The 27,259-nt window shown below is 33.9% G+C and overlaps 1 protein-coding gene across 1 annotated transcript in view; it reads left to right on the forward strand.

The window, feature by feature from the left end:
* The window catches only part of RYR3 (ryanodine receptor 3), a 201,952-nt gene that overhangs the window by 67,278 nt on the left and 107,415 nt on the right, over positions 1–27,259 (forward strand). Inside the window, 20 exon segments of the mRNA XM_032112924.1 lie at positions 4,566–4,739; positions 9,112–9,233; positions 10,434–10,602; positions 11,610–11,745; positions 13,362–13,457; positions 14,206–14,309; positions 14,312–14,326; positions 16,766–16,899; positions 17,522–17,763; positions 18,853–19,045; positions 20,745–20,964; positions 21,173–21,277; positions 21,697–21,800; positions 22,216–22,299; positions 23,571–23,730; positions 24,064–24,211; positions 24,308–24,513; positions 25,177–25,351; positions 26,814–26,836; positions 26,839–27,024. Of these exon segments, the coding sequence (XP_031968815.1) occupies positions 4,566–4,739; positions 9,112–9,233; positions 10,434–10,602; positions 11,610–11,745; positions 13,362–13,457; positions 14,206–14,309; positions 14,312–14,326; positions 16,766–16,899; positions 17,522–17,763; positions 18,853–19,045; positions 20,745–20,964; positions 21,173–21,277; positions 21,697–21,800; positions 22,216–22,299; positions 23,571–23,730; positions 24,064–24,211; positions 24,308–24,513; positions 25,177–25,351; positions 26,814–26,836; positions 26,839–27,024 (2,796 nt within the window).

A 27,259-nucleotide genomic window follows, 5' to 3' on the forward strand; every position in this document is an offset into this window, starting at 1 on the left:
AGCTGAAGTACCGTAGTAATTAATTATGCAGAAGTCATTCATGCCTACTGTGTTAATACATAATATGGTTGTTAATGTACATTTTTATATTAAATTCAAGCTCAGTGTCTCATCATCCTGTCCCATTAGTGCTGTCCTAGATAGAAAAGAATATTTTTACCTCATGATAGGTTATGAATTTGGTGCCAAGGAAAAGAATTGTTATTTATTTGCTGGACAGGTAAGAGCTGCACTGTCCCATAGGCAGAGACATTAGTGTTTCCAAAGGTGAGGGGTACAATCAATGATAACTCTTCCTGAAGAAAGAAAGGCAATGTTTGGGAAGAGAATAAGCCCTAAAGATTGACCTGGACTGTAAGAAGAAAAGGGCTCTTAAAGCCAAGTGCTGCTTTCACACAAATTGAGAGAAAAAAGGACTGTAGAAGTTAATAGTTAGACTAGATATACACAGGTGGTTTTATCCAAATTTCTGCATATATGTATTTGCAAACCTTTTATTGGTTCATTTTCCTGATGAAGAAACCTTTTCAATTGCATGTACCTTTACAAGGCATGAATTCAGGGAAATTTCAAGATATCTGTCTAATGTCTTCATGTCCAGCTGTGTACAGATTCTCAAAATAGGGTGCTGGATACCTGTCTGTTTATAGCACTCCCACCCCTTGGACTAATAGAATAATTCTGATTGAAAAGGACTCTGGGAAGCCATCTAGTCCAGCCTTTTGCTCCAGGTAGGGTCAACACCAGTTCAGACCAGGTTGCTTACAATAAGCATTGCTGCAGAGTATCCAAAAGGAAATTAAACTTTTCTCCATTGCGGTGTTCTTTCTGGCTTGGAAGCCAGCAAAAGGGTTTTGTAGAAAAAACATATTATCTTTGCCAGAAAGAAGAGCTATGTGAATATGCAAATCCCCAAGGCTTCCCAGTAGCCTGTAACACATGACTTAAATAAAGTCTTACTTTTCCAGCAGTTGTTACACAGACCTTCTTCTTGAAAATGCACCTTCTTCCTCAATATCGTTATATTCCACTTTAGCAATATTTTTCTTGCTTTTCAATACCTGTGGTTGCATTCAAAGTGTATTTACTTTCACTCTTTTTTCTCTTTTGATGGATAACACTGGAAATTGAAACTAATTTAAAATTATAAAATTCAAATCAGTTTTCCTTAACATGTTCTTACATAAATAAGAACAGAAGGAAACTTTAAAAAAAAGTTAAGCTATATGCTAAAGAACACTATGGTGCTGATTTCAATGAAAATAACATATGCAATACATGCCTGCTTACTGCTAATTGCTGCAAACTAATTTTACAAGCATCAGAAATTGATGGACCACTTCCCACTCCAAATTACATCTTTTGTTGGTTTTAATATAGAGCTTACTTTTGACCAAGTTTTAAAATGTCAACAGTTCTGTAATGCCTTGTGACAACAGAGGCAGCAGTTCCTCTACACCAGATGGAATCCTGTTTTGAAATGGGATGTTCTCATTCCAGCACAGTACTTGGCTCAGTATACACTGCTGAGTAGAATCTTGGGTCTGCTTACAAATTTCCTTGAGACTAAACACAGTGGAAACAGGAGCATATTTAAAAATAATTGTTTATATTAATTTGTGTAGGCCAGAATTAATATTTGAGATTTCATGTTTAATTTTTGTGGTGGTATGTACAAGTGACAATGAAGACGTTATTGGTATAGTCTTGGTAAGTAACATTCTGATACATTCAAAAGTCACAGATGACTCATGCAGAAGGATTTGATATCATTTTAATATTACTGCCAGCATGTAGCTGTCTGAGGGACTCAAAATGGCATTAGGATGTCGTAATAGTATGGTAGTAATCATAAAGTTTAATTTGGTTTTGGAATAAGATCATAGGTATTGCAGAGCCTTTATCTACATTTGTCTCTGAAAGTTCAAATACTTATTTTTAAGTTAGTATTTTATAATTTCCCAGTAAGCACTGCATTTCAAATACAGTATTAAGCTATTTTTTCTACTTATTTTCTATGAGAACAGAGAATAGAAGGTGAAATGAAAGTAACTTTCTTTTCCCTTGTCTACTGGGATGTACAAATATATAAAGCAAAATATGCAGAGTACAAGAAGACCAGTAGCAAGATAGCTCTTAAATCTGTAGACCTTTTCTCTTTTTCTTTTGCTGAATTAGAGTATCTATGGCAATACTTTTAAAGCAATAACAGTGTGCAGTACTAAAAGATAAAATTTTATTTGGCTCATGCAAGTTAGATTTAGTAAGAGTTCAGCAGACAGGTTGTTTTGCCATTCTTAGCACTGTCTTAACAAGCACTTAAGCTGGCAAAAAAGTATCCCCCACTGTGTTTTTACTATTGTAAAGTCTTTGTAAAGAAAGTTGAGTTTATTTGTCCTGTTCACTTTACCATTCCTTATATTCCTTTTGACAGGTAGAAATCTATGATTCTTTCTCACTTTCTAATTCTTGTGCTTCCTCTCGTATATTAAACATCTTTTGAAAAATATCATATTTGACAGCTTTGCCCTCAAATTCTTTTTTTCGTTTCATCTTTTTTGTTTGTTTGGTTTGGGGTATTTTTTTTTGTTGTTGTTATTATTTTTCCTTTGCCACCTTCCAGGCCCATGATGTGATTTTCTTTCTCTAATTTGATTAATTCACAGCCTCAGGGAGTTAAACTGAGACTAGGTTGTGAAGAGAGGGTTTTAAAACCAGAAGTGTTTGGATACTTCACTGTTAAGATATGTACAAATATCTAAATAAGAGAAGTTTTTTATTCCCCTTCTCCCCCAGTAATCTTTATCTGCCTAGACTTTTCAGCTGTTATAAAATACACCATGTCTTTGCACACTGCGATCAAATTTCTTGGCTGAAATCCTAGAGAAGCTGGACAGAGTGCAAAGAGCAAAACATGATGAAGAGGAAGTTATGCTGTATTTCTCAAAGTGAAAACAGCTTTCAGGCCCCTGAAATAATTCTAAAGATTTATTTCTGAAATTTTAAAAAATTGGGGTTTTTCACTATGTCTAGTGTTGTCAACAGGCATCAGTATCACTCCATATTTAAAAAAAAAAAAAAATTTAATTAGGATTGTTTCTTACCACATTATGACTTCTCTCTGAAATTTTCATTGATACTTGATTATAGATGTGGACACAATATTTGAGAAAAAAAGTTTTAATCTTCAGGATACTTCGTAAAGACAAATAATAAATTGCTGAAAGTCAGTGAATTTGTTCTATTTTATTGTATTTTTCACTTAATCTCCCCACTGCAAAAGTGTATTGAAATAGTTAATCTTTTTCTGTACGTGATAGCTCAGTCCACACAAATATGATGTGACATGTTTTCCCCATAGCCTTGAAATTGCAATGGTATCTCCAAGGAATATCTTGTAATTTCATTCAACTTCATCTTGGCATTATAATGCTACCTGTTTCAACTGAAATTATTGTTCAAATTTGACAGTTAAATTACATATAAATGAAAGCAGATTAGCATGGATAAAATAAAACTCCTGTTTACTCCACAGATGTTGAACACTGTAATCTGAAATGAAATAAAAAAACCTTGTTACACATATAGAAATTTAGACTGCATATTAATTTCTAACATTTTATTTACTTAGCAAAAAATTAACAACTATCTACACTTAAATCCATCAGCCATTGCAATCATAGAAAAATGATGTTATTTAATTACTCTATTTACTTTTTTTGTTGTTGAGTCACGTGTATCCATAACTTGCCATTACAAAGTTTTCAGCATAATTCTGTTCTTATTCCTGAATTAATGTTTTAAAGGACAAATACTTTATTTTAAAGTGCTGAAGTCTTAAAAGCCCCCAGTTTTAAATGAAAAATAATGGCATTAATAAATAAATTTGGCTTAAAAAATGGGTGTTCCAGCCAAGCATTGAGCAATGTCTATAAAAGAGGTTTGGAAGAATCCAAGTTTTCTTACAAAGTGGATATAGAAAAACATCATTTATTTATTTACTGATATAAATATATGTAAAAAATTGAGAAATGCAAAAGTAAATATAAAAGACAAATTGTACTTTTAAAATAAGGAATATTTTTTTTGCTCGTTGTTCAATACAGAGGCATTATTTTAAGCAAAGTGTGTATCTGTATATACAAATTATAAACAAAAAATATTTGGCATAAAAATATTTTAACTACATTACAAAATTTTTATTGTCTAGGCTAAAATTCAAAAATGTTGGCTACATAGACTTTACTTACATCAGTAACTCCATTATTGAATAGGTTATGATAAAAATCTAAAGGTTTTTTTTGTATGAATCCACTGTAATGGATTTTACTCGACTTTTCTTGCTTCAGTGAAAATGATGCTTCAGATTTGAAATTATTTTTAATCACAGTCTGAAAGAGTAATTGGATAGAAGCAGAAATTATGTGAATTGAAATCTAGCTGCATCTTAACAGCATAAGTAGCATAAATATTGTTCAGTATTGGAATATATATCAGTGTAGAATTCAATGCTTTACCCTATTCCAATACAGAGATTAAATACCAACTTTATTTTATCTCCTTAGGAGCTGAAAGAAAAGCAGGAATCTAGTCTCAAACGTGACATTGATGGAATGGGAATCCCAGAAATAAAGTACGGAGATTCAATCTGTTTTGTCCAACATGTGGCCACTGCCTTATGGTTGACTTACAAAGCACAGGATGCTAAATCAGCACGTTTAGGTCCCTTGAAAAGAAAGGTAATGTTTGATTTTTTTTTTTTTTTTTAAACTTGTGAAATCAGTCTTTGTGGGTTTAATTGTTTGTGCTCTTCTACTGAAGATGTGAATATTTCACTCTAAAAATGAAAACAGTGACGGATATTAATGTAAATATGTAATTGAAAAAAACCCCTTGTTATTAAGAAATGACATTTTTTTCTCGGAAGAAATTATTATTATGCTCAATTTTTATTTTTTTGCACCAGTAAAAAAAGGAAATTCCTGATTTGCATAATTATTTAAAATCTAATTTTAACTGTTGTAACTGGTGAAAACGAATAAGTCATCTTACAATCAATGGTGTTTTAGATTTTTTTAATTAAGTATGTTATGTGACATGGCAATTAAATTTGTCACTTCAGAAAAGGCCTTAGAAAATAATCAAGTTTCTTAAGGGACATTAGAGAATTATTTCCTCCCAAAATGTTAGATGTATTTGTGATTGTACTAGTTTGAAAACAAACCAGTGGGAGGCACCAAGTCAGAATAACAATTTAATGGAAATTAAAGAAAAGGGGAAAAAAAAAAGGTAAAAGAAAACACTGTCAAACTGACAGAGTCAAGGTACAACCTGACACCCTGTTAGGCAGGGTGGTGGTAGCAGTCTGGTAGAATGGTGGCTGCAGTCCTCTGAAGCAGTGATCCTGTAGTAAAACAGTCTGCTCTTCCTCAGGAGGTCCAATGGTGGCTGTGTAGCTCCCATCCTCTGGAAATCCAGTGGGAAGCCGGTGTCTCTGTTATTCAGCCTCAGCTTATATCCACGCTGGGATGCTTGGTTCCTCCCTCTGGGTGGAGCATCTCACAATGGGGTAACAAGTCATGAGGCAGAGTGTTGATTAGGCTCATTAACAGAAGATGGTCCGGAGGGAGTTATCTCTGAGTCGTGCAGCAGGACAATGATGGGCAGTTAACAGAAAGATAGTCTGGGGGGAGGAGGCAAGGAAACACTGCCCCACCTGATTTCAACAGCTGATGGGGATGGTAATAGAATACACTGCAACCCAGGACAGTGATGTGACATCAAGGTCTTTCTCTCAGTCTTTTGATTTTAAGGTACAATTATATTCTTAATTACAGGCAAATGACCTGTTATTTCTTCAAATTTTACGCTCATATTTCATTCAGTGTCAAGGGGTTTAGTACTAGCTTCACATAACTGCATCATTACCAAAGGATTCCTTGATTCTCTATTTGTAGGTTTTTACAACTTGAACCCATCATTAGAACATGAAAAAAGAAAAAATAAAAAGTTCAATACTGAAAAGAAGTTGGAATTCTTCTTTAGTTACTTGTACACATGTACATTCATAAGAGAATACCCATACACAAGCACCATAGTATAAAACAAGAAGGTTGTTATCACACTCCCTTGGCATAATCACATTTATTCATATGCAGCACACATGGTCATCATCAATGGGCAGTGAATGCCCAACGCCTTCACTTCTCAGCAACCTGATCAGAGAAATTCTTTAAATGCCAGTGATTCAGTATTTTCTTGATAAAAAATTAAACCACACAATGATGGCGTCTTCCTTTCCTATGCCAGAACTGGCTATATCATTCTGTTTCCTCAGAGAGTCCAATTTTACTTCTTGAAAAGGTAATGTGTAGATTCTTCCTCTGTATTCAAGAAAGAATTTTACAATAGCTTCCCGTGGCGTTTAGTATTTTGTTTCTCCAGTTTTCTGCTCAGCAGCAAGGGACTAAAAGAACCTCCATAATTGCCTGTCAGTTTTATTCTCCTTTGAAACTGTTTCATTCATGTTCAAAGACTTCAAATCTTTTGTTGCCCTCTCACCTCTCACTTAACTGTCTTGTTAAGTGCCTTCAAACAGAAGAAAATCCAAACCCTCTAGCTTCAAGCAATTGATATTCATGTGGAGGCGAGAAACAGTTTTTCATACCCTGCAATATTGGATTTTAGGCTATAATCTTATAAGCAACTTTAGATGTATATATCCCTTTAATTTTCATATAAAATTAGTTTTTCTGCATTAGAACTGAAGTAATTGCTTTATATTCATCCTCTCCCACCATTGCGTTAAGCAATTTTCACTTTCAGTCACTGTATTCCTTCAGAAGCTGGCCTGCACTTTCTGTAACATGACTCATTAGCCCAGGAGGATTGAGAAATACCTTGTTTTTGCAAGAGGCAAAGGATGCTTTTCTGACACAACCTGACTGTTATCACTGTCAGCTTCTGTAAGGATATAGAGAGGAGAAAACAACTATGAGATTAGTTCTGTTATAAAATACTAAAAATTCCTAGTGAAAATTTATGTTATTTGGGTTTGGTGTAGTTTCATGTACTGAATTTTTAAACTAACAAATATAAAGGAAATTCTGGCATCATTTATGAGGATTTTTTTTCATTATTTCTGCCAGAATTTTAATGTTTTCTCACTCTGAGTTTGTGGTAACCAATGATTCAAGATTTTGCCAGGTAATGTTAATGTTTACGTCAATATTCTAGTCAATATCCTGCCACCATCCAGTGAGTGATGGATGTCTGTCTTTTCAGTTTGAGAGCTTGCTTTTGTGCAAGCAATGAACTCCTGCAGAGCTCTGAATTGCCAGAGCTCAGGGAACAGAAAAACATATGCTACATGATTTGGATTCATGTTCTAGAGGCCATTACTCACAGTGCTGGTCAATGCCTTGCTGTATTTCAACAAGCAAGGCAGTGCCAAATGCCCCTTTTTATAAGCAGAGAAGTGTTTTATCTGAGGAATTGATGTAGTGCTGGATGCTTCTGCCTGTGATGTACTTACTGGAATTCTAAATAGCACTTTTCTGTCATTGCCATGTTTCTGAATGATTTAGTTGAGGTTTGGGCAGTTTGTTGATTTTCTGGTTTGGTTTATTTTTTTTGGTCAGAGAAATAGGAAAGATGAGGTCCTTCTAAAAGACTTTTCTCTCATCCACTGCATACTTAGGGAGAAGAGTCCTTATCTGCTCCACAGTAATGAAAATGCAATCATTTTACAAGGCATGACAGCTCTAATACCCCATCTGTCAAATGTTTTCATTCCTGTAGCTCCAAAATCTGGAGCTACACGCAATGGCCTGAGGAAATATTATTTGATTGTCAAATGTTTTCTTACTAGTTTTGTGATGGGAAGAGCAGATCTTCACTTACTCCTCAGTTTAGAGACCTCAGGACCTTCTCTATGGAAACAGTGATATTTAAGCTAGCAAAATCAACCACAATGTGATTCTATACAAAGAAATATCTGAAAAAATAGGAAAGATGACCAAATTTTAAACTAGTCTCCCTTAAGAAAATATTATTAATAATAATTCAAAAATATCTTCCCAATCTTCTCCATCGTATTTCCGTGGATTCTGCTGTCCGGATAAACACAGCAGGTGATGTTTGTCTCTTTTAAAAGCTCTTCCTCAGCATGAAGGAAGAGAGCACATGTGTAGAGTAGTTTCTGCCAAGCATAGAAAAACATCACTTCCCAGTGCTTTGATGTACCTATATACTAGTATGTACAAAAGCTGTTGGTAAATAACTTTCCCATTTGTATAACATTTGTATAACATTCCTAGTTTCTTTGTTAACTATTCATGCCCTCAGAATTACTCTGCTAACTGGGAAGGTGGGTTGCAAATTTTTACTAATTCAGAGGTAAAAAGATACATTTTTGGTGGAGAATTCAGTAGACAAAGAAGCAGGATAACTCACATTTACTTCTTACAAAATTGCTGTAGGATTTTAAGGACTCAAAATGGCCAAGACTTGTTTTTGTGATACCTAAAAGTGATGCTGGCGTTCTGTGACCTGTGTTTATTCAACGTGAAAGATTAAAACCCCACCAAAGGATCTCTGTTATTGCTTGAAATTCATATGATGTTCATATCTGGTTCTGATAAGAATCCAAAATATTGTGTAGAAATAGTTAAACGAATCAGAAGTTGCTCATAAACACTGTCGCTCCTTTAGCTGCATTGTAATTTTTGTCACTCCAGCTTGATTTTTCTTGTCAATAGTCTTAACACAAGAATCCTTTCATAAATGATGCTTAAGAAAACGAAGTTCCTCTTTCCCTGAGAGCTAGAATATAGAAAGAATGAAATTTTTTGTTAAAATTTTGAAGTATTTTTTAGGAGTATCTTTTTAAGGAATTGTGGAAGAATAAAAATAAATTACATTGTCTTCTCTGAATAACTTATGTGAGACTGAAAAACTTGTAGCTATTGAATAGATGTCCAGATAAAGTGCTTAACACATTTGTATTTATATAAATGACTTTTTTCAGCGCAGTATTGGAATGAGTTGAAAAAGATTTAAAAGCAAAAATGTTTTTAAGTAATTATCATGATAATTTCTGACTTTCAATAGGTTATATTACACCAAGAAGGTCATATGGATGATGGTCTCACATTACAAAGATGCCAGCGTGAGGAATCCCAGGCTGCTCGAATCATTCGCAATACTACAAGCTTATTCAGCCACTTTATAAGGTAGTTGTTACCCCGTTTTTAAAGTATTCTGAAATATAAGTATTTCTCTAAAAGAATCCTTATGTCCTGCTTTCAAGTGTTTGAATTTAGAAGCTATTAGAAATACACTTTTATGGATTTAAATTTGCAATTTTGATTAGTAATGCCATTAAATAGATAGAACAATTTATTTGAGATTATTTGAGATTATTAAATCAAATACCTTGAAGCCAGAAACAAGCTGAATCATAATCCAGGTTGAAGAAAACATGCTAACTGATCTTAGTCCCACTCTGTTAGTGAGTATTCAATGGTATCTAGAACTTTGTGTAATTAAATCTGTAAGAATGTATTTTGTACTGAAGAAATTATTTTTTTGTACTGCTTTGCAGAAGTTTTAATTATGATGATGAAGTGTTGACCCTTGTAATACCTGATGCAATATTTGATTAAAAAATAAAGAAAAAGGAGTTTGTAATTAATTATTTGCCCACCATATGAGCCTGTGTTTAAAACATTACCTCAGTATCTCAAGAACCTGCACCACTCCTTTGTATTTCTTAGGCTGAGGATATAAAAAAGAGCCACCTTTGCCAGCAGTCAGTGCTTGCTAGATGATACTATTTATAGCAGTCAGGCTGTGGAAAACTGGGTTATCACACAAGATTGAGAAAATACTTGAACAGAAAAAGACATTATTTTACTGGCAACAGAGATTCCTTGAAAAGCTTTATATTTTTAAATCACGCCCTTCTTTGTTTCCTATACGGAATAGATACAGAAGATGTTATTCATGGTTAGGATTACCTACTACTTTTGTGCTCTTTTTCCAGAGTGGGTGTTATTGAACATTACACCTATAACTTTAATGTGATTTAAATTATCTAAACAAAATCAATTACCATAGAAAAGGACTTTGGTACAGCTTTCATCTTGTTTTCTTTTTGCTAAATTATGTTTCTTCTATTTTTTTCATTTTTTTTAAACATTCTCTCTGTTTATATCAGTGCAGAAAGGGAAACATGATTCCACTTCAGGAAGCTCTAAGTGCTAGACACCCAAATAATAGATGTTTGAATGATGTTCAGTTCAGATCATCTGTTGCTCATGTTCATATGTGTAACAAGAGTTGATTTAGATACCAAAAGAGAATAGGTTACTACATAATGCTGTAAATTACAGTGGGAAAATGATGAATGCTGCCAGTCTTGTTTTCCATAGTGGAAACAACAGAGCACTATCACCCACTGCCCTGCCTGTTGAGGAGATGGCTCAGACTCTGCAAGACCTGATCACTTACTTCCAGCTTCCCGAAGAATACCTGCAACATGAAGATAAGCAAAACAAACTTCGCTCACTCAAAAACAGACAAAATCTATTCAAAGAAGAGGTATATGGAGAGGGATTTTGACATTATTTTAATTTTAAGTGTATTTTCTCACGAACATTGAGAAGAATTTAGATGTATGCTTGTTGTCATCTAGATATATGCATATGATCTATAATGCAATGTTCCCAGCTGAGACAGATATACATATATATAAAAGTATATTAAACTTGTCACAAACCACACACTCTGTCACAAAATTTGACCTTAATTCTTCTGAGCACCTTTAAAAAGTTCTCATTTTACAAGAAACAATTTTTACAAGAAATTTCTTTTTCTCTCAGTGAAGTAATACAACCTGGACACTCCAATCGAATAATAAAACCTGGGTCAATAATGGATGTTGTTTCTGATGTCTCTTCTGCCCTGTGAATCTGCCTGTAACTGTTATCTCTAGAAACTCTAAGAATGCCAGTTTTAGAGAAGGATATGTATTACACAATTATTGGAGTGTTCCTCTCTGAAAATGAAATAACTACATTTTTGTAGAAATACTAAACATATTTTATGATGCTTTTAGACACGTTTGAATTGCTTGCAGATTTCAATACCATTTGATTCTGCAATCAAACTGAAGTTACAAATCTCTTCTAGTATTTAAAATTCTTTGGTTTACAGATATTTTATTGGATAGTAAAAGTTCCACCTTTTTTAATCAATGAAAATTCATTTTTATCTAAATTTAAAGCATTTTTTCCTTATGCAAGGAAGATTTTATGTAAAAAAGAGTGTTAAAAATTGTAAAAGCCTTTATTTTCAGATTTTTATTCCTTATTTTTTGTAATACCTAGTTGTATAAGGAACAGTATAGAATCTTTCTCTAAAATTAATTCTTTTTATACAGGAAAATACATATTCAGATCTTCTAAGCACAGTTGGTTTGTTGCTTGGGATTTTCTTTATTTAAGATAATGTAACATTCCAATTCATACAGGAAAAAGTCTTTAAAAAACCAACAACCAATGCTTTTTCATGTACAGTTCACTTTCCTCTCTGTCATATATGTTTAGGGAATGCTGGCACTAGTTCTAAATTGCATTGATCGCTTAAACGACTACAACAGCGCAGCTCATTTTGCAGGAATTACAAGAGAAGAACATGGTACATCATGGAAAGAAATTTTGAATCTTCTTTACAAATTGTTAGGTAAGTTCTTCAAAAACCTACTAATGTAAAAAAACCCCAGAATATGTACTCTTGGCATCCTTCTTGCTGCTTCACTGCCAAAGAATACTCTGTGTATTATGCAGTTTATTATGTAAATTACAGAATTTCTTCCATATAGTTACTGCTATTTATTACAGAGAACAGAGTTTATTGAGCAATGATACATCAGAAAATTAGATCTCAGCTAGGAAAAAGTTCTGTGAAGCATACCAAAACATTTTTTTAAAAAAATTTAAATGTACCTGTGATGTGCAAATAGATGTGAATTTTTATTTTAAAAATTAGAAAAATTGGAAACCAACCTTTTTATATGAAGCTGAAAAAAGTCTAAAAGTAGTAGTCAGGTCTGCTCAATCCATGTTTGTCACTTAAGGCTTAGATTTAAATGTTAATAAAAATAATTACATAAAACAAAAGTAGAAATATTTTTTTCAATATCAATGCCAGAGTTTCTAGACCACTGATAGTCAAGAGCAAGCTGCTTCTGTGTTGTAGAATGGTCAAAATCATAGAGCAGGAAAAGTATGTATGTGTGTATTTCTTTAAATTTCGTACTTGATACTTGATTTATTTCTCATTTAAAAGACTGTTGTCTTCTGATGGAGACTAAATACGTTCTAATCTCATTACAAAGGAAGATAGTTCTGATCCATAGTGAAATAAGGATGTTTAAGAGTCAGGACAAGAATAAAAGAAACCAGGGGAAGTGCTTTGAAGCATGAGGCTATTCACACAGAACACACATGCAGGTGCTTCTGCTGAAATCTCATTGCCTTAGAAAGTAAATGTTACCATCGCCTGCATTTTACTACAGTCTTAGGAGTTTAAAGAAAAGTAGGATGAAAAGAAAATCGCTCTAGTGTTATTTGGACTTTTTTCAGATTTTATCTTGATTTTCGTCTGCAGGTACATTTTGAACACAGTTGTTCTGATGTAATATTTATTATGCTTCATAATAAAAATCACTGACAATTGTATACAAAAGGTAGTTTTTTGTTGCTTTTTTCCCCTATGATCTATGACTTCTAGAAGGGAAAAAACCAACAGTATTGGTTGAAAGACTTGAATGTTGATGAACTTTCAAAGTGCAGCCTGCACTACTGAAAGACTAAATGCTATGCATTCTACAACATTGCAATCAGAAAGTAGAACTAAACACCAATATGCCCAATTTGCACTTGATCTTAAACTTCTGCATATGATCTTCCCACACTTGGTAGGAAGAAATAGAAAAAGAAATATTTCATCCCCATGATCATGAGAGTGCTTGACATCAAGGAAGGGTGCTGGATAACTTCTATTTAAATTTAGCAACACAATAAGACATTAACAAAACATATTTTTGACTGAGATTCTTGTTTATCCAGTAGAACCCCACCAGCTTCAAAAACTATGTGGTCCTTAGAAATTACATCATTGTTGATATTCAAAGTAATGAAAATCTCAATTCTTTATTATGGTAACATATATGGACTTGTCTGTTCATTGTTTTATGGAGCTACCCAAAAAATTGTTTAAAAATACATATGATAAACATTGGTGATTTAAAATTGAAATCTCCTGTTATAAAATTATACCCTGTGGTTTTTTTCCAGCTGCTCTCATTCGTGGCAACAGAAACAACTGTGCTCAATTTTCCAGTAACCTTGATTGGCTGATCAGTAAATTGGACAGATTAGAATCTTCCTCAGGTGAGACTCACTTTTACAACGTAAATTAACTATCAGTTAGAAAACAAATACACTGGTGGGGTTTGGGGTTTTTTGTTGTGGGGGGTTTTTTTGGGTGGTTGGGGTTTTTTGTTTTGTTTTTTTGTGGGGTTTTTTTTGGTAGTTTGGTGTTTTGGTGGGTTTTTTTGTTTGTTTTTTGTTTTTTTTTGTTTTAATTGAGAAAATAATACATTTAAAGAGACATTTTTGTGGCTTTTTTTTTGGTTCAATACATTTGTTATGTGCAATACTACATCCAGTCAATGTTGAACATGACTCTGATGAATTAAGGGATTGGGTCAAACAGTATCAACAGTAGTGTACCGTGAAATAACACCGATTTGTGAGCATGCATACAAACCCCATATAGATATAGATTATAGGTGGTTTTTTACAGTGGAATATTCAACAAAATATGTATATACTATACGGTGCTCCCTATTAAAACCTTTACCTCTTCCATTGAAAAGAAGGAACTAAACTTGCAGATTTCCCAAGTGGTTTTAAAATTGTGACTATTTTCAAAAGAAAATAGAAATTAACGTTTTCATTATGCATTTATTCATAATGTACCATATTCTTATAAATATTCCTTAGAAGTGTTTTCATTCTCTTTTTACACCAGAGACAACACAGCATCTTGTAAGATACTCATTTACTGAGCTTTTTAGATTGTGTTCAGTGGTGCAGGTGATTTAATGGCAGCATTATTTCTCTGGCCTTCATATAGGTATTTTGGAAGTGTTGCACTGCATCTTGATTGAAAGCCCAGAAGCTTTAAATCTAATATCTGAGGAACACATAAAATCCATTATTTCACTGTTGGATAAAACATCGGGCGCAATTACAAGGTAGGTTTGGAAAAACTAAGGATGTAATGTTATTCTTACAATAATTTGTGGGGGAAAAAAAGGTGAGAAATGTCTACATGAAAAAAATGTGATTGTAGTACCTTTAAAAGAATAAAATAACCTTAAAGTACATATGCAAAATTTCTTTGTTGAGATTAAAAGAATGTTTAATATATAATTGCTTTTCAGCAATTTTCAAATACCAAAAATACGTATGAGAAGTAAACAGTTAAGAAATATTGGTAACCAGTCAGAACATTGGATTTGACGAGAAATGAAGTATTCTGATGGCTGTAAGAAAGTGGGCAGAGTAGCTTGCTTTGTGGTTCAGGGCTCTGCAGAAGCAGTGGACTACCATTGTATCCACAGGTATAGAGAACTATATCCTGCAAAGTCATTCCTAATTTGAGTAATAATAATAGTAGCAGAAAAGAAAAAAATAAATTGAGAAATCAGAAAAATAATCCAAATATCTGAAAACACAGGTGTTCTGAAGAAAGAAAAAACCCCTGAGTTTCCAGAAGAAATACTGGATGAAATTAATTTAGACATCAATATGCAAATTATTATGATAGAAGAAGGTGAACAGAGTTACTGGCTGCAACCAGGATGACATCACAACACAGACGAAGATATAGGTTTTTGTGTGATTTTCTGATGTGAGTTTCCTTCCTCAATTAAATTTTTATTTGAAAGACTGATAACCTCGAGGAAGAACAGAAAAAGTTTTAGTGAGCTGAAATTACCTTCTCTTGTAAATCACTAGTACAGAGAACCTAACCAACTATAGATACATTAAGGAGAAAAGTATTTTTAAGCATGGTTAAGGAGTATGAACTGATACAAGCAAGCATAAGAAAAAAAAAGTTGAAATTTCAGAAGTAAGTTCAGCTTACTATTTATAGCTCTTAGCAAGGATTACTGAGTTATGCCAGTCACCTACAAGAACCTTTTGTCTGAAACATCTTAATATACATCTTATAGCGAGTGCTTAGAGCAGAAAAAGAAAATGTACACAGGAGAAGAATTATATGGATTTGTGCATTTCCACTTTTAGTGTCTTTGAAAGTAATGAAGAGTGGGAAGAAATTAATTTATCTGTTATTCCACAGTGCATCTTGTTCTCCTCCTAGATTAGAAAGTCTGTTGAGATTTAGAAAATAAGAAACACTAATATTAATAAGCAATATAGTCCTAGAAATTATTGATTTGAAGGACTTTTTAAATTAAAAGCCTTCTGTCAGAAATAGATAATTTAAACAGTTTACATGTAAGGTCTGAGTTGCTGGTAGTCATTAATGTTACTAAGATGCTTTACAGCTGAGTGCTGGTCAGAGTTTATGTGTTTTTTTAAATAATTACCTCTATCCTTCTTCTAGATGGTTTCTGCCCAATAGCAGAGATGGTAGAAAAGAAACTGCATGGGCTGGGACGTAGAAAAGTGTTTAAGCTAATATGTTAGCTTAAACAGCGTAAGCTGTTGATGGTGGATTTGTGCTAAATTCACTAGTCAGATGACAGGAGTAGCTAAAATGAAAGTTATATTCTGCTGTTTCTGGTGCTGTACAATAGTAATAACACAGTCAATGATGTCTTTGTCTTGGAGATGATGTGTAGAAGTTTAGATCATTTGGGCTCATTGCTCAAAGACTATCAGAGGTCAAGTACATATTTAAGCTTCTCTGGTTTTTTGCGAAAGTGTGCAGCTTTGTTACTCAGCATTAACCAACACTGTGTTACTGTTCTCTCTTCCAAAATTTCCTGCTCCAGTACTCTGGAAGAATGATACCAGTCTCTTTCAATTGTCAGACTCAAGCACAAAATAAAAAGGAAATCTGAAGTTTTAGAATAACATCTTTCTGAAATTCTGTTTCACTTTATAGTGAAATTTTTAAGCATTTTTCATTTTATAATTAATAAATTTATAATAATTTATTTATAATGGATAAATAAATGGATTATTTATCAAATTGAAAACATTCTTTCCAGAAGAGATTCATAAGCAATCAGATAATTGCCATTGAGAATTTTCCAGTAATTTTGCACATGAAGTTTTTTGGGTGGCAGAAAATCTATCAAAGAATTACATTTTCTATTTCTAATTTTTAACGAGATTTAATTTAAAGTTGTAAGGAGCTGACATACAGCTGTTTCAGCTTTTTATTTTTGATCAAAATGAGAATAAGGAATCTCAAAGGAAATTTTTTTAGTCATTCTCAAACCGTGTGTTCTGAATTTATGTTCCACAAATGTTTGATATCTTCTATCAGTAGTACGGACTACACTCAGTCCATATATATGGAAAGTATGAAGAAAACGATAATGTATATTATATTCCTTGCTCTAGGCCTATTCTTAATGTAAATTAAGCTGACAACTGGATAATAGTGTATGCTGCTAGCTGCCTTTATCTGACTTCCTTCTGATTTTTCTTTTAAGGTTCTCGATGTACTTTGCTCTCTGTGTGTCTGTAATGGAGTTGCAGTCCGTGCCAATCAAAATTTGATCTGTGACAATTTACTGCCTAGAAGAGACTTACTTTTGCAAACACGTTTGATTAATGATGTGACAAGGTATAGTGATATGTTTTACTATTATATCAGAAAAAATTGAACTTCCATATCTTGGATAATTAATTGAATAAAATACTGTAACCTAAGAAATATCCCAAAGCTTTCAATATTGAGAAACACACTTTAGGTAGTGATAATGTCTTACGTAATAACTTCTGAAAAAAAACCATTTTTACTAACTATATGGCATTTGTATGGAACCTGTGCTCAACTAGAAATTGCTAATTTATAATCAGGTCTGTTCTAAAATGGGAACATGAAAGCTGCTTGTTTCTGAGTCAAAACAGGGCACAGACTATGTGAACATACTGTGAAGTACTTGTGTGTTTTAAGAGGGTCTTGATTTCCTGGCAACCTCACTCCTGGCTTTTTGACTTTAGGAAATGATCTTGTCATTTCTCTTTTGACTGTAAGTTTTTCAAAGCATGGAACCTCAACCTTAGAAGATGATTCTACAGCAGCTTTATTAAGTTATACAAAATGGGTCACTTTTTAAAATATTATAAGCAAAATGTGGGTATCTACACTTGTACTTGAAAAGTGAATTTGACAATTATACAGCAATATAATTCATATGTCACACTTTATGTTTACACTAACTGGCTTACATTTTCTTTCTTAGCATAAGACCAAACATATTTTTGGGTGTTGCTGAGGGCTCTGCACAGTACAAGAAGTGGTACTTTGAGTTAATAATTGATCAGGTTGATCCATTCTTGACGGCAGAACCCACCCACTTACGAGTTGGATGGGCCTCTACTTCAGGTTATGCCCCCTATCCTGGAGGTGGAGAAGGATGGGGAGGCAATGGTGTTGGTGATGACCTCTACTCTTTTGGGTTTGATGGCCTTCATCTGTGGTCTGGTAAGTGCTTTGTGAGCTATCACTTATTCTTACATTTAGCATTTACCTACTTTTACCTTCCATTCCTTTGTATACATCACATGCTATTTTATAGTGAGCTACATTCAGAATTCCAGGTTCTCATGAAGTTATTTAGGAGTTCAGATCAGACTCCTTGTCTGAGATGCTAGCCAATATTGAATTATACCAATTAGACTTTTTAGCAGATTACTTCTATTTTCATGATTTTGATCACAGAATGACGTTTTCCAGATCTAGATCAATACTGACTTAATTCTGTCTGTTCAAATTCAATGGATGTATTGATCTCAGATAAATTAATTCTGTATGAATCTACATTTGCATTATTCTTTTACTTTTAATCTACAGTTGAAGGAAAATGACAGTTATTCTTAAATCTGTTGATAGAGCTGATAAATTGAATTAGAATTTTGATAAATAGTTTCATAAAAGACAGTTTTGCCAACTAAAAATTATAATTGCTACACTACTGCCAACTTCCTCATTTTAGTCCTTGTGTATAGAGCCTTTAATTATGAACCAGCACATTATTTTTTCTTCCAGATTTCTCTTGCATGCAAAGTAAACAGTGGTTATTTTTTAGCTTGTTCAATTTATGGCTTATGTTTAATGTGCAATTTTCAAGGCACGTAGGCAAAATCCTTAGTTTCCACACATTTCTCAGTGCCTTTAAATGCCATATGTGTCTAGGCATTCTTCAACGGCTCTGAAAATAATAGAGTGGGGCCATGCAAATAAAAGGTGTCTTTTAAGGAGAGCATACATGAATACACTGAAGTAAATTTTATGACACTAATTCTAACAATTCATAATCTGAGAGTTTCATTTATCAATTATATTAGCATTGTTCTAGCATAGGGTTTTGTGTATAAAATACGTGTGTGCAGACACATGTAATTCAATATTTTATTTCAACACTATTGAACAATTATCCAATGTCAGAAATTATCTGTTTCTGGAGATGACTGGGAGGCATCTGTAACATACTCCATTAGAAATGGCCAAATAAAAAATTTTAAAAAATTAAGCCTGCTTAAATCTTATGATTACTAAATGCCTTTATCCTAGGTCGGGTACCCAGAGCGGTAGCATCTGTCAATCAGCATTTATTAGCATCTGATGATGTGGTTAGCTGCTGCTTGGATTTAGGTGTCCCCAGCATTTCATTCCGCATTAATGGACAGCCTGTACAGGGAATGTTTGAGAACTTCAGTACAGAAGGGTTTTTCTTCCCTGTTGTAAGCTTATCAGCAGGCGTAAAGTAAGTACAACTTAATTTTAATTGTTTTCTTTGCTGTCTTATCACACAAAATATTGTCTAAATTCTAGTATGATTTATTCTGCTTTGTTGCTTCAGTTCTGTCCAAATAGCAGCTGGAAGAAGGCAGAAAACTACTGATTTGTTCAGCGATGATTTCGCTTAAAAGTGAAATGTGAGCCTGTAAACAATTTGACTAAGTGGCAGTGTCTGGAAAGTATTATTTTATGGGCATTTGGTGACCTAGGGGAAATTAATTCTGTTTCATTCCAATTATCAGTGGAAAAAACATGTTAGAAACACAGCACCATATTTGGCCCTAATTAAAATTCTCACTGGCTTTCTCAGAAGGGAGTAAAAAAATCCAAATCATCATGAAAACTGATACTGTGTTCACAGTAGAAAACAGAACTGATGAGAAGCAGCTTTGGAATCTCTTTATTAATATTGCCCATTTCTTACCTCTTCTATAGCTAAAATACTGAGATTCAAACTTACTGCATTCAATTTATATTGTTGTCTATGTTCAGTGAATTCAGAAAATCTCCTGTAGAATCAAACAGAATAAAGGAGGGTTGGGAAAGGTTTAGTAAATCAATTTCATTTATTCCCCTGGAGTGGCCATACTATATGTAGCTGCATTAATACTTTTTACTGTAAGAAATCTGCCAAAACTGGTGTGATTATTTTCTTTTTTTTTCATTCTTATTTGATGTTGCTTTTATATTTTGTGAGAGCATTTTCCTCTGTAGTTTGCAGTAGCTGATGTTAATAGCAAGTATATGTTGTCATCTGTGTCTGTTACTACCACAGAAAATGTTTTTCCATGAGAATCCTGAGTTCATGAGTTAAGGAGGGTGTTCTGGGGGCTTAATTTTTCTCCTCTTTTTAAAAACATAAACAAGATATGTTGATCTGGTAGTTCTAATATTCATATAGGTTTCTGGTCACACCATCACAAGACATGTAGGGACTAATTCCTAGAGATAACAGGCTCTGTTATGCATTTCTGTGTTTATTTACCTCTAGAGTTTGCCCTCTTGAGGACCAAAGTATGCAGCTTTTGTCTTTGTTGTTTTTCCTGGTATACTCTTAATTTATATGAAAAAATCTATATCTGCGGAGAAAAGAACAATTTAATGGTTTACAAGGAATCTTAGTTATGCTTCTGGAACTCATTCCCAATTGTAATATTCAGTATAATACAGTTTGCTTTCTTAAAGTATTATGATTTTAGGTGTTTTGTTGGTATTTCTCACAGCGTGGCCAACTGTCTGCATGTGTGGACTGAGAAGTAACTTTAAAATTTCAAGTTAGGTTTCAATTGTCCCAATAGTATTTTAGAGTAATAGTCCAATTTAATTAGATTTGTGTTTTCAATCCCTTAAATCCATTAAAAAATTCACAACTTACAACCGTTTGATTTTAAGTGAGAAATATTTAAATATGCTACCACATTAAATAATTATTTTTGCTTTGTTCAAAACAAATTTTCAAAGAATAGTAGGTAGGTGGTGGTTTTACTGATAGTATTGCTAGTATGAATGCTTGGTAACCCTTTGGTGTTTACCAAAACATGAAGCGCACCTGCATTTTTGTAAATGGCAATATAATAAATGTTTACATTTCTAAAATATTTATACATAATGATAGTATATACTGACTATTAAAGAGTCTAATTGCTTCATTGAAAATTGTACAGAGTTCGTTTCTTGTTGGGGTGGACGTCATGGAGAGTTTTAAATTTCTTGCCTCCTGCTGGCTATGCTCCCTGTTATGAAGCATTGCTTCCAAAAGAGAAGATGAAACTGGAACCAGTCAAAGAATATAAAAGAGATTTTGAAGGTGTGAGGGATTTGTTGGGTACAACACAATTTCTCTCACAAGCTTCTTTTATCCCTTGTCCAATAGACACCAGTCAGGTATGTGAAGTTTGCAATAATGGGACCCATAATATATATCTGTTCAGAATTTAAATTCACAATATAAAAACTAAGGTAGCTTCCCTCTTTCTTAGTAGTTCTTCAATTGTGTGTTGTGATGTACTAACTGATCTAGATGATCTTGGACATACAAATGTGGTGACTGGAACCTCTTCTTAGTTCTGAAATTGTTATGCTCTTTTCTCAGATTGCCCTTCCTTTTCATCTTGAAAAGATCAGGGACAAACTAGCTGAAAATATCCATGAACTGTGGGGAATGAATAAAATAGAACTGGGCTGGACATATGGCAAGGTATGTTTTGAATGACCTGTCTTGGTACAGTCACCTGTATTAGGTTAAGTCTCCCACCAGCCCAAGCCTGGACTTGGAAATTGAACAGGGTATGTAAGGTGGTCTATACATTACCAACAACAGGTGACCATGTAAATTGGAAGGAGACAGTGGTATTAACTTTTGGGTGGCTTTTGTAAACATTCAAATTCCTCAAATTCCTTGGTTTTGTTATTTCATTAGTTATGGAGGAGTACTTATAGTGTGCATTATAAATGAATCATGGGAAAAGTAGCTTTATATAGTTATGAGTAGCTGTCATTGAACAAAGATAAATGGTATTGCTTATATTGTCTTTACTACTGCAAAGAATTTACTGGGTTTTTACTGTGATTCTTGATTCTGTCAGGAAAGTACCCTTTTCTGTTATTTTATTGCAGATACGGGATGACAATAAAAGGCATCACCCTTGTCTCGTGGAATTCTCAAAATTGCCTGAGACAGAGAAGAATTATAATCTACAAATGTCAACTGAAACCCTCAAGTGAGATTTAAATATCAAAGAAAATAAACTTTTTAAATTTTATTTTTATTCAAGCACATCATATTATTTGTAAGATTGAAAAACCATTCAAATATCTCATTCTGCTAGCTTTGCTAGAAGTCCCAGGAACCCAATCATACTGATTTCAAAAAACTTTGTCTCTAGAAATACAAAGAAAAAAACACCACCAGATCCTGTTGGTTTTAATAAAGTGGTAGGAATCTCAAGTCATAGATTCATGCCTTTTTAGTGTTTACACGACTTATTTATGATTTCTGATAAATTAAATATTTGGGTTTTAAAATACCATTATTTTGGGTTACTTCCATGTTTTTAAAATGTGATTTTTTCTGTGTATTTATACAATGCGTGACAACTATAATGTTGTGTTTCAATAATGCCATTTTTATGCCAGAACCCTTTTGGCCCTTGGATGTCACATTGTTCATGCTCATCCAGCAGCTGAGGAAGATCTTAAAAAAGTCAAACTTCCTAAAAAGTATGTACCTTACGATAACAGTTGCATATTATAATATTTATTATAAATATAAAATGTTTTAAGTTCATTTAAAGAATACTTGATGTGAACCCCATACCTGATAAGGTCTTACAGATCCCTGGTTAGGCCACTGCCTTGCCTGTGGTGATTGTGGAATGTGAAAACTGCTGTGAACCCCCTCCTGAAATTATTCAGAGTCACACACAGTCACATACTTAAACCAGGCAATTGTAGCAGTGTTACATCACCCTAGAACATAGATTCCAAAGTTAAACACAACATTGCAGTGCTTTTCTGCCTCATGGTACAGGACAGTCTATTCATATGATGGTAAATGTATCTACTTCAAAGAGGGTTGACCATTTTACCGTAGAAGACAGAAACAGCAAGTTGGATACTCGCCGTTTCACATCAGTTTCTTAACCCACCAGATGTCTTTTTTTCCTGAATGAAATTTATCCATGAGAAACAAAGGTAGTTTTTAAAGTGAGCAATAAAATATATGGTTTTATGACATGAAGATGGTATTCTTGATCCAGGTGATGGCATTAATTAAAAAAAGGAAAAAAGATCTTTTCTCAAGGTTCCTACTGCAAACAGTCTATGTAAATGTAAAATACCTATTGCCTATATGAAACATCCTAATGAATGGAAATTATTTGATTTGAGCAAAAGAGAGTCTGCATATGTCTAAAAGGGCAGGTAGTCCTTATGTAATATGGAAGGGTTGGAGAAGATAATAGCTACTGCTGAAAAATTACTAAACTTTTTATTCAGTGAAAAAGTGGTAAGAACAATAGTTAAAATGTTTTCTTCTGTTGGAAAAAAATGGTAATGCAGTCCTTACAGAATAGTGAACTAAAATACCATGCTTAATAATGCATAAAAGAGTTTCATAAGGATTCGTCATACAGATCTCTAAAATAGAAATTACTTGAAATGTTTAAATGAAAAATATAAAAAAGATATTACAAGTACTCATTCAATAACAATTTTGTTGCTTTGTAACAACCATTTAGGCATGCATATATGGATCTGAGTCACATTTAATTAGCTATTGTGCAAGTAGGTGGAAAATGAGACTGTCTGCTAGAATGCAATTTATATCCTAGTGAATGACCAAATACAATGCAAGGTTTTTGCAAAGCAATGGGAGACTAGGAGATTGAAAAGTGGAGAAAGTGACTTCTACCCTATGTCTGCCTCGTAGAAAGATTTAAATACCATACCTGGGATATCCTGACTCTCTATTTTGCTTTGTTGACTTACAGTTATATGATGTCAAATGGATATAAACCTGCCCCTCTTGATCTTTCTGAAGTGAAATTGTTACCTTCTCAAGAATTTCTAGTTGACAAACTAGCAGAAAATGCACATAATGTCTGGGCAAAAGACAGAATAAAGCAAGGATGGACCTATGGCATTCAGCAGGTAGGAACTTTTTTACATGCATTTGGAATAAGTAAAGAATGTGATATTTTGTATTCTAGAACATCATTTGGGAGGGAGTGTTAGTTAAGATGATAAATACTGAATGTCTTGAAATATCTGGAAAAGCCAGAGGGGGTGGGGAGCAGGAAAAGAAGCCCTGCCAACTTTGAGAGGATTATCAGACTTGGACGGTGCATAGAACTCTTCTTCATCAATGCTGTTTCTCTTCTGTAATGTTTACAGGATTCCAAAGTACACTCTGTCTCATTAGGCAAAGTCTTTGTGGTGTCTAAACAGACTTTGCTTCTCGTTGTCTTTTATAATCTCTTTCAGGATCTTAAGAACAAACGTAATCCTCGGCTAGTGCCATATGCATTATTAGATGAACGTACTAAAAAATCAAACAGAGATAGCCTCCGTGAAGCTATTAGAACATTTGCAGGCTATGGTTATAGTATTGAGCCATCTGACCAAGAGATAGGTATGTATTTTCAGTAAGAATCATGGCCTTTTTTAGTGACATTTATAGTTTCATTCTATTATTAAAAGTGGTATTTTTCTCTGTTTATTTTTACAGCTGACCAGACAGTGGAAAAAGTCAGCATCGACAAGATACGATTTTTCAGAGTAGAACAATCCTATGCAGTGAAGTCTGGAAAGTGGTACTTTGAGTTTGAAGCTGTGACGGGTGGAGATATGCGTGTTGGCTGGGCCAGACCAGGCTGTCGACCTGACGTAGAGCTGGGAGCTGATGATCAAGCATTTGTATTTGAAGGAAGCAAAGTCAGTACACCTTTACCTCTTTTGATCTATGAACAGGATAGACAGGGAACTACAGGATAGGTTTCCTCTTTGTACTCCACATCAACTACTGGAATATTTTTGATTCATATAAAGATATCTCTGAGCTCTGTTTAATGCTGTATAGTACCTCCATTTTGGTTCTGGTAATGAGATTATGATAAAAAAGAAGTGTTGATTTATATGTATCTTCCTAGGCTATACCCAACTAAGTACAGAAGTCTGTCGTAACTATAGAGATACAGCATTCACTTCCATTTTTTTATAAGTTGTGTTTTACAAAAATCAAAGAAAGGTTCTTCATTAACTGAGAGAACCACAGTTGTGTTTTTCTTTTTCTGTCTTTTTCTGCTTTTTGCACATCCTTTCCTCCCAAGCTTGACTCCTAAAGGACCAGAAGGATAATAATGACCCTGCATGTAAGAAGTTCAATCCGGTGAACAGTAGTTACCAGGTTGCAAATAGCTGAAGTTAGGGTGCCTTATTTGCTCTATGTCTCTGTTATCTCTAAGGCAAAAGTCATAATAAGAACTGCTTGCAAATTACTTTGAGATCCTAGAAAATAAAATATTTGGGTTTCTTTATTTATTTTGTATTTAACTTTTTATTTTAGCACTGTGTTTATTTACTTGGTTTTCTGTTTAGGGCCAGTGTTGGCATCAAGGCAGTGGATTCTTTGGACGAAGCTGGCAACCAGGAGACGTGGTTGGTTGTATGATAAACCTGGATGACAAGTCAATCATCTTTACTCTGAATGGAGAGTTGCTTATAACCAGTAAAGGTTCAGAACTTGCATTTGCTGACTTTGGAATAGAAAATGGTAATTTCCCTTTTAAAGTCACATGGTTATTAGAAGACAAAACAATACAACATGCAGAAAAACTAGACTGTCATAATGACTCAGAGAGCTGAGAAATCATATTTCACTGATGTGAGCCTTCAGACTGTGCTGTACACTAACTTCATAAAAATTTATTTTGAGAGTGCTTAAGTGGCACAAATTTAATTTCTTTTTTCCTTTAACCACATTAATGGGGTTTCAGCAGTCCGAGTGGATAAATTTTCTCACTGTTGCTAGGCTTTCTCTCTGGACTTCAGTGCAAAGAAGAAGTGGTAATAATAAGCACCCTGAAAAATTTCCAAAACCTGAAAATGTAGGCTCTGATAATCTCACTGGAGCATAAATGTACTATGTTCATGTCTGTGAAGGACAAATTGAGTACTGTGTGGTGAGAGTCTGCATCAAAAGAACAGATCTTTGCAGCATAACTTGAGTCTAATTTGTTGTTTTTTTTCTCTGTCCCATTCATAACCTAGCCAAATTTCTCATTTTTTCTGGGATATTTTTCCTCTTCTGTTTTTTGCCTTTGCTTTTTCAAAACGTAGTATCTACATGACTGTAGTAAAGGAGATTGGGAATATTTTAAAACTGTTTTGCTTTATGTTTTCATTGATATTTTCTTTGTAAGTGTATCTCCTCCAACCAGTAATGGCTTCACACCTGTTAGTAATTGCCAGAAAACTTTGCAGTTGCTCACTGCCCTTCTTTGGTCTTATCATTGATACAGTTTTTCTGAAGGTAGAAAATGCAGGACAGCCTTAACAAAGCTGTTCTGAAGTCTTGAAGTTTAGGAGAAAAAATTTCTCCTTTAGAGGTTGTACTGTTGGCTTTTCCCTAATCTTGCTCCAAATTCTGTTTCTTGGGAAATGGTGAAATAAGTCAACAGCCTTTCACCCCTGTCTAAAGGTATCTGGTGATCAAAAAGTTGAGTCATAAAGAATGCTAGTGTTAAAAGAGTATGTATTTGTCCATTGTGAATGATGGAGAAATGAAGGCTGGCAAAAAAAATTGTAGCTACCGATGATAAAGTAAATTTTAAGCAAGTGTACCTGAACCTCATCTCAAAGTCCTTATGGAAACTTGGTGCTCTCAGAGACCATACTTACCTTTTGTTAATAACTTTGATGTAGACAAGGTTGGCTTCCAGTGTCCAGCTCATTGCATAAAGCCATGTTTATTAGTCTAAAATGAGAAAGATAACAAATTAAATGGGATAGTGCCTAAGTCCTCAGGGGTTTCGGTAGCAATTATATTGAACTTGGACACTAGTATTTAAGGCAGCTTTAAATCCTTGCTACTGTCATCACTTCATGTGCATTACTTGTAGGAGCTAAAGTTTAGCTCACAATAGATGGATTGAAAATAAACAATGCCTGGTTTTAAACGAAATGGTTTTAAACTAAGTTACTGTTGAGTTGAGTTTGGTTTTTTGTTTTTTTAGGTTTTGTTCCAGTTTGTGGCACTGGGGCCTATCTCAGATTGGTCGCATGAACCTTGGAATGGATGCCAGTACATTCAAGTATTACACAATGTGTGGCCTTCAAGAAGGTTTTGAACCTTTTGCTGTTAACATGAACCGAGATGTTGCTATGTGGTTTAGTAAACGGTTACCAACATTTGTCAATGTGCCAAAAAATCATCCTCACATTAAGGTAACATTACATATTAGGGAGACACCTGCTCAATGACTGTTTGTTTAGCAAGCTGAGACATTAAACCCTTACTAATACTTACTGTCATCAGATAGCTTGTCATATAACTCTATTAAGTCACTCTTAGATAATTCCAGATGATCTTGTCTATCTTCAGTTTCATTTATGGCAGTATGGATTCCTATGGATATACCTATCTAGTTTATTATATGGCTTACTAATTTATGTTGTGGTC

This window comes from Corvus moneduloides, chromosome 6, assembly GCF_009650955.1.
Source record: "Corvus moneduloides isolate bCorMon1 chromosome 6, bCorMon1.pri, whole genome shotgun sequence".
Lineage (NCBI taxonomy): Eukaryota > Metazoa > Chordata > Aves > Passeriformes > Corvidae > Corvus > Corvus moneduloides.